Below are 11,181 nucleotides of genomic sequence, written 5' to 3'. Positions count from 1 at the left end.
TTGAGAACCATGGCTCTAGATTGATCGTAGGTGTGACTGTGAGGGTGAGCGTTTGTCGGTCCTGCAATGGCCTGGCGACCTGTCCAGGGTTTACCTTTCACACTATATCAGCTGAGATTGGCTCCAGCTCCCTGTGACCCTCATGTGGACATGTTTATGTTTAAATAATCATTTTCTTACATTTATCACCTGTAAATGTGACCCCATTTCCTGTGATGATACCAAATCCTGAATTTCATTAAATATGTTGTGATTTATTAAATCGACACCTGTTAACCAGTTGCATGTGTGTGTGTGTGTGTAGCTCCAACAGCAGCAGCACCTCCCCAGACAGATGGGCCAGGGCCAGAGGAATCCATACCCTCAAGTCAATCAATACCAAGGTGAGAGACACGAACGCATGCATTCATTCCATCTGTGCAACAATGAGGAAAATGTATGCAAAAGCACAAGGATGGTCAGCACCTCCATGGATTTTTCATTAAAGGAGCCAAGACCGAGTGTAAATTCTTCAACATTTTATTGACGAGCACATTAGAAAATGGATTTTTTTTTTTTTTTTGGTAAGTCAGTTTTGTTGGACAAAAACAGCTCAGGCACATATGTGTCTCAGGCTGCACTAAGTATGGTGTCAATGGTAGCGTGCCAACGACGTATGGAAGAAGAGATTTCACAGATTTTGTAGTTCACTCGTTGCCATATTCACAGACAGATAGACACAAACATGTATGTAAACAGCGGTGCTGACAGAACATCACCCTGAAACCAAAACCCATCCTTTCTATCTGTCTGTCTGTCTGTCTCTGTCAGACGCATAAGTTGGCTCTTCAGTCGCTCTCTCTCTCGCTCTCTCTCTCTCTCTCTCTCTCTCTCTCTCTCTCTCCCTCCCTCTCTCCCTCCCTCCCTCTCTCTCTCTCTCTCTGTGTGTCTCCCCGGTAAAAAAAAAGGGAAAAAGAAAGAGACAGAATATTCCTGCTCTGCCTGTTACCACGGCAACTTGTCTGTCCTGGATCCCCCAGAGTTCCGGTGAAGTCAGAGAGATGGATGAGAGGAGGGAAGTGGGAGAGAGAGATTGGGGGGGTTGGGGGGTGTCTGGCAACAAGAGTAATAGAAAGATAGACTGGTAGGTAGAAGGAGAGGCTGGGAGGAAAGACACGCTCCAGAGAGAGAAAGAGAAGTGGGTGAGAAAATGATGGAGAGATGAAAGAAATGCAGAAAGGGAGAAGGAGATCGGAGTTGAAAGCCTTTTATAGCCATCAGAAAAAGTGTCTGGGAGATTGTGTGAAGAGGAAGAGGAGGCTTCAGCACCAAACTCTGGCCCAGATACTGTTCACCTGTGAGTTCCTGCAGAGACTGTGGTCGTGTCACTTGCAATTTACAACATATTAGGGCTGTCGGCGCTGACGCGTAAATCTCGATTCATTAAAGGCCGTACTTAACGTGTTTTTGTTTTTTTAATCACGTTAATCAAGTAGAGTCTGGAAAAGACACAAACGTGTCAGAGCTGCTCTCTTAGATGAAGAGAGGGAGGGGCAATCAGTCAGCGTTACACTTAAAAACGGCTGATGATCGTTGTGTGGCTTATACAACTTAAAAAAAAAACATGCAACTTTGAGGAGAAGACTGTGGATCAATCACTTAGTCAAGAAGTGAAATAAATAAATAAAAAGGTGGGATATAATTCAGGCTGTTTACATATTACATACTGGTTTATTCATCTGCCCGACATTATTATAACCTGTGTGAAACAGAGATGGCAACTAAATTGGTTGTTGCACTTCTTTTTGTTTGAGTTAATCAAATGAATCTAAAATTCAAGTTCATGGAACAATTTTATTTGCATTCATTTGATTCCCAGTCAGGATACACTGGTGAACGCTGCGTTACATTGTTAATATGGACCTAAAAGGTGATGTGAAACTTGGCAGGTGACTTACTCGGAGCACTAGTGTGTGCCGTGCCGACTTTGACATTGTGTGGATAAGAAATGCAAGATATATCGGTACAAATACGACAGACGTGTCGCTAAAAGAGCCACTCGCGTCTCGCGTTAATGACAGGCACACACTAGTAGCAAACAGTACATTGAGTACATGTGGCTGTTGTTAATTGCCTCCAGCTCTTCTACCTACTTACTGTGCGAGTGTGGAGCGTGTGATCATCTACACTCTCACTCCTCAGTTACAGTTGCAGTCCGAGCTGTGAGGTGAGGGATTAGTGGGTGGATGTCAGAAGTGGGTTTATTAAAAGGACTTAGAGCCATTTCCTCGTTGGCAGGCCTCCTCAGCTGTGCCACGACTGAGACGCTAATAGAAAAAAAAAAAAAGGCAGGGACATAAAGTGTCTGTGCTTTAGTTCAGATTTATTTTTTGGAGGCATTTGATATAAATTAGTAGAGTAAACACTTTGTCACAGAGTATAAATCTTTGCCTCACCACTGACTGAATACATCAGTGATACATATCATGAGGTGATTTTAATGGATCTGGAATTAGGGCTGTGCTCTAAGGGTAAATGATGGCAGAATCCTAGTCCAGGGACAGACTGTAGCTTTTCCTTCACACATTCTCCTGCTTTATAGTGATAATTGTAGATTTATATAAACACAGTATTTCTTTTTCTCCGTGAGTTGCTCTTTTTGACCCAGTGGACGAGTTGGTTTGCTGTTGACACTGCAAGTGCACTCCCGTCAGAATGACTGCTGAAACTGAGACACACTGTCACATGGATCTCTGCACTTGAGTCTTCAGGAACATGATGCAGTCTGACTTTTGTTCTCTCCCTGCACCATAGCTGTATGATATGCTGCCTGAACATCTTCTTATTCTTCCTCCTCTTCTTCTTCCCCTTCAGAAAACGCCTCCAGTGCCAAGTCTGTTATATTCTTTCTTGCCTCTTCAGTCTCACCCTCTTATCCTCCATCTCTATAATTCCTACCTCACTCATTTGTCTATGTTCTCTTGTTCTAACTCCTCTCAATCTCTCCTCATAGGTCCTCCTCAGGATCTGGCGTCCAGGAGCCAGGCTCTCCAGAATATCCGGGCTGCCCGACTCCTACAACAGCAACAGCAGAACCAGCAGCAGATGGTCCAGATGAGTTCTGTTCAGGGCCAGGGGGGCTCTGTAGGACCCCAAACTGACATGGGTATACCCTATGGCAACCAGGGGTCCAGCCAGGGTTCTTTGTATGGTCTCAACCCCTCCATGAGCCAAATGATCCACCAGCAGCAGCAGCAGCACCAGAGCCAAAGCGTCCAAGCCTCCATGGGTCTTCCACCACAGCACAACCCCACTGGGGGGCCTCCACGGCAGGCAGGTGCAGGTCCTGGGGTAGCAGGTATGCCCGGAGGCCCCGGAGGTGGTGGAGCTGGAGGGTACGGGGGACAGGGGATGTTAATGAACGCCATGGCCCAGCAACCCCTCAAAGGCCCTCCCAATGCCAATGCCAAAGCCCAAGCACAGAGACTGCAAACTATGCTGGGGGCTGGGGGAGGAGGCGGCGGAATGGGGCCAGGCGGCTGGCCGCAGCAGCAAGGACAGAGTCTGCAGGCCATGGCGGGAGGAGTTGGAAGGACTACAGGAGGTGGGGGAGGAGAAATGGTGGGGTTTGGCTCAGCTCAGAGTTATGGGATGCAGCCGGGACAACCCCCACGTATGGCCAAGCAACACTTTCAGGGCCCGGGACAGGGGATGAGCCAAGGGATGGACCCCAGGGTGGGCAACCCGGCTGCAGGTATGGGTGCTCCAATGATGGGGCCTCACATGGGCGCTCAACCCAGGACCAACCAGCCCCGGCCCATGGTCATGAACCAGGGAATGAACCAGGGGGTGATGGGCCAGGGGATGACTGGGATAGGGAGTTTTGTTCCAGGTCCTGGTGGACCAGGAATGGGGGCAGGGGGAGGAGGAGGCGGACCTTATGGACCAGGAGGAATTGGTGTCGGAGGTCAGCCGCAAGGCTACCAGAGGACAGCCAATCAGGACATGTCATCTTATGGATATGGGGGCGGGCCCTCAGGTGGTGGAGCCTTCGGATTGGGCGATGGGTCGGGGGCAGAGCTGGACTCAAGTGATGGTTGGATGGAGGAGTTTTTCCCGAGCCAATAGCCAAGATGGAAACTGGAGAAGAGTTTTTACTGGATGAACTAAACATTAGAGTCGGACGAATGTTTAAACCTGAGAAAGTAAAACAGAGAAGACCACACGACATGGACTGGCATGTTTTTGTTTTGTAAAACATGGACACGGTTATAAATGAGTTATTGTGTTACGTTTTGTGTCTGAGTGCGTGTGTGAGTGTGTGTGTGATTGAGGTAGCATCATTATGTCTTGTGCATATTAATGAAAAACCAGTATAGAGATTAAGAGGTGTGTTTCCTTAGTTTCCCCTTTTTCCCTCCGTGGAATGATTTTTTTCTAATATTTCAGTGTTTGAAAGCGAGCCCCGTTTACACAGCAGCGCTTTGAGCCTGAGCTTTAGCCATGGCTGATTGAACACCGCAGACTGATGAAGGGGGAGGAAGACTTGTCCTCAAGACAGCAATTTGTTTGTGTGTTTGTGCCACCCAGCTCTGAGGTGCTCAGATCTCTCGCCTGTAAGGAGCTGAAGCTCGTAGAAAGCACTCTCAACACTCCCATTTGCTTCCTTAGATTTGTGCCCCCCCATACACACATACACACACTAACACACACAAATCTACTTGATCTCATCCTCTCACCCTCTCCTCTCCTGTTTTTCCCACCCTCTCTCCAGAGACTCGTTCCTCACTCTTAACACTCCCTTCTCTGTTTAAATTGTGAACATCACAACAGAACAAATGATTTTCCTCGACTGTGCCAGACAACCACACTCTGCCCTCTAGTGCTTTTGCAAGGCAACCGACCTGGGTGGCGTATGTTTTTTTGTCTTTTTAAATTGGGGAGGTTTCATTTCCTGAGTGTGGATGCGGACGATGGCTATCCACGTAGAGGAAGAGAAAGAGGAAAGGCACGCAAAAGCAAGTGTTTTGACTCAAAAAAGCCCACACACACATACACACACGGCACTCAACCAACTAATAGATAAGCAAACATGAGTCTGGAAGGATGAGCAGATGTTTGAGAGACAGCTAACGCAGCTAATATTACATTAAACCCGCTCTGCCTGTGTGACACAAACCACATCACATGCATTAGGCTGACACAAAGCAGAATGATTCGCTCAGCACTGAATGTATTCAAGCACCACAAGTGACTTTTATCTTTTTAGTGACAAAAAAGCCCACACGTTATTGTTTTGTTTGTTTTATCTCTAACATTGATGCTGGCCGCGCCTCTGTCAATTAAAACGGTAAAAAGAACAGTTGAAATTAGCCGTCTTTTAGTTTGTGTTGTCTTTTTTTTTTTGTGAAACGGTTTGTCCTCCCGTCACATCACAGCCTTCTCTTCCATCGTGACACAGCTGGTTGTCGGTCACTGTTAGCCCTGCTTTTACATCGTGGCTTCTCTCTCTTTTATACCGCAGCTATGAAACACCCTCACTCCAAACTAACTGTGCTATACTGTAACACTACTGTGAAGAAATACAAAAGAGTTTTCACCTTCCGGCGCTTTACGAGGAAAATGAACCACTGCAAAGTTGATTTATAAACAAGACAAACTTGGAAAACAGCTGATCGGGTGGAAAAGAGTGGAGCCAGTTAGCGCCAGTTAGCGTCAAAACAGCTTGTGCTTCCACTGAAGTCAGCGTCTCCCCTTGATTAAAAGGCTTTTTACACTGTCCACTCCTTAGCCCTCATGGTTGAGTAATAAATATATGTCAAATAGGTTTTAATACAGTAGTCATTGGTATGAAAACACCTTACTTCTCTAAGTGTTTTTAAGTGTAATCTTGGTTAAAAGGTGAATGAAAGTGAGTCTGTACGTGCATTACTTTGTATTTAGCTCATGGGAGTGAAAGGTCGGAGGATGATGCTATAATCAACAAACCAAAAAGCCTTCTTCTCTGTAAACTAACTCCTCACCATCAACGCATATGTTCTCCTGGTTGTCGCCGCGTATAATCCAACCCTTTAAATACAATCTTTGACCACCTTTGTCCCGTACGTGTCGCTTCGTTCGGTAGCAACTGCAAATGAGGTTCTGTACTTTGGTTTTTGTCACGTAAGGGGGAGTGGAAGTGCTCCGACTCACTGTGGGAGTGGAAGGTCAAGGTCACACCGATGTACAGGTTGTAGCATCCCCACGTTTCTATCAGGGGAGAGTGGTGAACCCTGTGTCAGTGATTGTTTGAGCCTTCCTTGCACGGGAAAAGCAGCAGGTCTTCAGCGGCTCCTCTGCTCATACGTCCAAAACTTTGATACCGCTGCAGGAGGAGCACACGTGAATTGTTAGAGTGAAATGGAGGCAGTGTGTAGGGGGATTCCAGAGGTAAACCACTCCAGTCAAGAAGAAACAAGGTAGACGACAAACTTCAAACGTCAGAGTTAAGAACTTCAGAGCGAGGGTTTGTGATACGGTTTGAAATTCCTTCAGGAAGAGAGGAAGCTTCCTCCAAATATCATTATGTACCGGGACCAAGTCTGTAGACAATGTTTTAACAAAAGTTGTTGTTGTTGATGTTCTTTGTTTTATTTTTGTTAGTTCTATTTTTTTTTTTACTGGTGCTGACATATATGTGATTATGAGAAAAACTATATAAAAGATAATGGCTATTTGTAAATATGTTTTTACAAGTTTAAATACATCAGATAATACAGTCTCTACTCTGTAAAGAATTTACTGTTTGTTGGAAAAATAGAGAAGTATTTTTATTTGGAAGTTTTTTGTTTTCACTTTTAACCCATCTGAGCTATGCCATTGCACTTCAGACAATGTCTTACTACTAATTTGTATTGTAAACCTCCTCTCTTTTTTTGGATTTTGTTCTTTTTTTTCATTAATTTTTTTTTTTCTAGTTTGAGATTTGACTCTGTTCTTAAGCAGTGCTTATTTCTTTTTATCCTGTACAGAATTCTGATATGTTAACAAAAGAGAGTTACAAAAGACTTTTTGTTTGTTTGTTTTTTCAAAAAGATACAATAAAGAGAGAATGTTCTCGCTGATCATATTAAATGAAAGTTCTTGTCTGTTGAATGGATTCCTTTATTTGTACAGTCACTGCAATTAAACTTCAGCAATAATATATTGCCAACGAGCAGTTAAACAGGTGTACCTAATAAAGTGACCAGTGAGTGTTTATTGTCGAGAGGATGAACAATCACGAACTTTGTGAGCTTGTTGTTTGTGCAGCGATTCTACAGCTATATTAGTAATGTTTAAGTTCTATATCAGTCTATATAAGCTCTGTACATCATATGACTCAATTAATGCATCCAGATTTTCAGCTTCCTGGTCAGCAGTTGACTTAACTTACAACAACCGTGCCCCGTGCAGTGGCTCACAATACAGCACCGCTCTATATTTAAGTCCTCGCACTTTGTAGTAAGTCACATTTCCCTTAAGTTTCCCCTTAAACTGCTGACCGGGACGCTGCAAATCTGGATGCCAACTTCAGCATTGTGATTCAGTCAATCACTCCATATGACAATTACCGTACTTAAGTATCAAAAGTCATTGGGTTCAATTCCTGGCTCTGCTCATCTATATGTGCCCTTGAGCAAAGACACTTAGCACCATGTTGCAGAGTGTGAATGGTAAAACAGACCATTACCAACCTTCTTCTTCTTCTGATTTTATTTGGTAGTAATGAGTAATAAAGATAGTTAGAGGAAATGTAGTGGAGTAAAAGTTGCTAGAAATTTAAATGACAAAGTAAAGTACAGATACATGAATTTTGTACTTAAGTACAGTAAAGAAGTACTTTTGTTACAACATTGTTGCCTTGGATTATGTTATATTATAAACAGTCACTGTTGTGATTATGAGTATTTCATGATGGGATTGCGTGACGTCATCTACCACAGCTCTATTGTCTCTTTCAGGACTCTAACACCATGTGTGAGTGCATACACAATAACATCAATACTCACCCAGTTAGCTGACAAACAGTAATTTCATTTCATCTCGGGGTCGTGAGAATGACAGAGACAAATGCACATACATTCATACGACAGCGCCTAAAAACCCAGACTGACTAACCGCTGCAGTGATGTTGTGTCTCACAGAGCAGATTTGCATAATTAGACTTGCATATGCTAAAGAGCAGAGCCTTAATTCTGTCTGGCAGTAATGGCGACGATGAATCACCGGCTCCCTGTTGGTGACGGCAGACAGACAGAACACACGCAGGGCTGAGACCTTTTGGCTGTAATTCATCTTTCTCACTATCCGCCTCTTTCAAACTCACTCCTCCTCACCCTCTCTTTTAGCCACACCCTTTTCTTTATCTCCCTGTGTTGTCATCCTCTCCTTCTCCTCTTTCATGCTGCATCTTTTCCATTCCCCTCTCTGTAGGTGCCTTGTTTCTCCTCAGCACTCTGTAGCCCCCACCCACCATCACCACACACACACACACACACACTCCTGCTCCCCCCCATCTGACATTGATAAATGGAGACTTACTGAGATGACAACATCATTACTCATGTTCAGTAGCGACACCACCTAGGACAGAGAAAAACGAGAGGAAGAGGGAGACTGAAGGACAGGAAGATGGGGAGTGAAGAGGTGGAGGAGGGAGGCTGCAGCTGGATGGGGTTTGCTTCAATGCACCCCCAAACACACACACACACACACACACACACAAACCTCAAGATCTCCAGAGAACACAATCTTGAGGTGTTCATTACTGGTGTTGAAAAAAGTAGAGCAACTGTTGATTGTACCAACAGCCGGGATGATTGAAACTCACCGGTTTCCAACACAAATCCAATCAGACGAGAAGAAGAGCTGCCGGGCTTTAGCATGCAAAACACTTTTCTTTATCATTACATCTGCTGCTCCTCACTATTGTTTATTATTTATTGTGTGAAATGTCAAACATTATAGCATATACAGTAGAATGTATCCATCACACGCTAATAAGTCTTCTTCTTCCTCTTTTGACCTCTCCCTTTAGGGGTCGCCACAGCGGATCCTCTCCTGTTGCACAACATCTATGAACCTGCCGGCAGCTCCATCTTCAACATCCTTTGTCCAATATATTCACTGTCCCCCCTCTGTACGTGACCAAACCATCTTAACCTTGACTCTCTTACTTTATTTTCTAAACCATACAACCTGAGCTGTCCTTTCAAAATGCTCATTTCTGACATCCTGTCCATCCTGGTCACTCCCAACGTAAATCTCAGGGTCTTCAGCCTCTTCTCGATACATAGACCACAGGTCCAATGAAAGAGCCATCAAAAGAGAAGAATCATGTCATATTTTCCTCATATATCATATATAAGCGGTTCAGCTGGTGATACCTGCCAACACCACCTCTGCCCTTGCATGCTCGATGTCAGATCTCTGACTATTTCAGGCGTATTTTCTCACTTCTTCAGGATCATGATGCATTCAATGACCTCTCTTTATGGTGCTGTGTGAATCACTGTCGTCATAGAATCAGAACACAAAGCCTATTTTGAGAGGATAATTAAGTTTAGGGCCTGAATCTTTAGAATTGGCTTTTTAATACTCATTAATGCTAAACTGCATGTGTCTGTCATCAGTAACAGGCGTGATTTCAGATGTAGCCAAGTACCCTATTTCAAACAAAACATGCTTGAGGGAAAGTAAAATTGCAAGTTTTACAGTACACACAAAAACAACTGTAAGTAAATGTCATTTATTACTTTCCATTTCTGTCATAGTGACATTCAATGACTGTTTGAATCGACACTTTTCTCACACACACTGTACAGTACATTAAAGATCTTAAACATGCGGCTGTGGGCCAAATTTGGGCCCTCCAATCAATTAGGGCCCAGCTTTTTTTATATCATGTTATAGTTAAAACATGGCCTGCGACCTCCTCGTCTTTTAAACACAGCAGAGGTGGGAGAATAGCAATAAATAAGCAAGATTTTATGTTGTAATAATAAAAATACATTTGGGTGAAGTCATATATACGCTTGTTTAGTGTTTTGTGCTTTCATCACAGTTGTCCATATGTTGTTAGATGTTAGATTTTTTTTATTGTGAACTATATAGGCTACATAATTTCATATCAAGACAAATGTGTTTACTTTAAATTTCTGTGAAATATCATCATGAAAATGCAGTATCATAATGGAATATTGTAATATGGGAGGTGTCCTGTAAAATCACAGTCAGCTGATCACATACGGCCGTAAAATTTCCAATAGTCTGCTCGATGATTTTTGAGCCGTGTTCCGCTGCAGGTTTCTGTCCAGCAAAATTAGTGAAAACAGCAAAAGTGACATTTCTGAGTGATTTCTGCTGTATAAAATTATCACACAAGAGTGATCGTCTTGTGAATAAATGCGCACTTGTCTTTGTTGCTTCTTTGAGGAGTCAATGAACCAGCGTTGAGTCCAATTTAATAATGAACAGTCTGTCTCCTCCTGTAGCCAAACGCTAACAGACACCATCAGCCTCGCTAACACACTCAGGAGGCTCAGTTATGGGCTCTAATCACAACGATGATGTGTCGCAAAGAGAACGAGATGAGTTCATAGAAGCACTCTCTCTTTCCTGTCTTTCCTCCTAAAGTAATATGGTGAAGAAATAGCTGGAGAAATGTGGAGTGAAAAGACATATGGAGGGAATAGATGTGAACGGGGGATGAGATTGTGTGTGTGTGTGTGTGTCAGGTTGATGGATGTGGTTGCAGGAGCCAGTGAGGTGGTGGAGGAGTAGGAGGCCACCAGATAACAGCGGAGCAAGGCCTAAGCTGTCTCACACCATGAATAAAACACCACGAAAATCTCTCTCTCTTTCTCTCTCTCTCTCTCTCTCTCTGCCTCTCTCTCTGCCTCTTTCTCTCTTTCACACACACTCAGACAGGTTTCTAATTACCTTTGGATGACTTTATCTTTCTCTTTGTGTTTCATTAAGTTATTTAAATGGAAATTATCGGAGTGGGAATAAGTGTTCTGTATGCTGGCCTGGTTTGTTTGAGATAACCTGTTTGTGTATGTGTATGTATAAACATACACATACTGACCATGAGGCTCTCTCTCCCTCTCTCTGAGCTTCAAAGAAGACCATATTTTGCTGTGTAGTTGTGAGCAGTGATGACACTCTTTTCTGTCAGTG

The 11,181-nt window shown here is 43.7% G+C and overlaps 1 protein-coding gene across 1 annotated transcript in view; it reads left to right on the top strand.

Moving 5' to 3' along the window:
- Positions 1 to 7,113, top strand: part of maml3 (mastermind-like transcriptional coactivator 3) — a 116,070-nt gene extending 108,957 nt beyond the window's left edge. The window contains exons 5-6 of the mRNA XM_058640161.1: positions 305 to 383; positions 2,993 to 7,113. Of these exons, the coding sequence (XP_058496144.1) occupies positions 305 to 383; positions 2,993 to 4,107 (1,194 nt within the window). The 3' untranslated portion in view covers positions 4,108 to 7,113. The remainder of the gene's footprint in view (positions 1 to 304; positions 384 to 2,992) is intronic.
- The last annotated feature ends 4,068 nt before the right edge of the window (positions 7,114 to 11,181 follow it).

Source organism: Solea solea, chromosome 10, assembly GCF_958295425.1.
Source record: "Solea solea chromosome 10, fSolSol10.1, whole genome shotgun sequence".
NCBI lineage: Eukaryota > Metazoa > Chordata > Actinopteri > Pleuronectiformes > Soleidae > Solea > Solea solea.
Note: the sequence above shows the minus strand (reverse complement) of the source record. Positions and strands in the feature narration are given on the sequence as shown.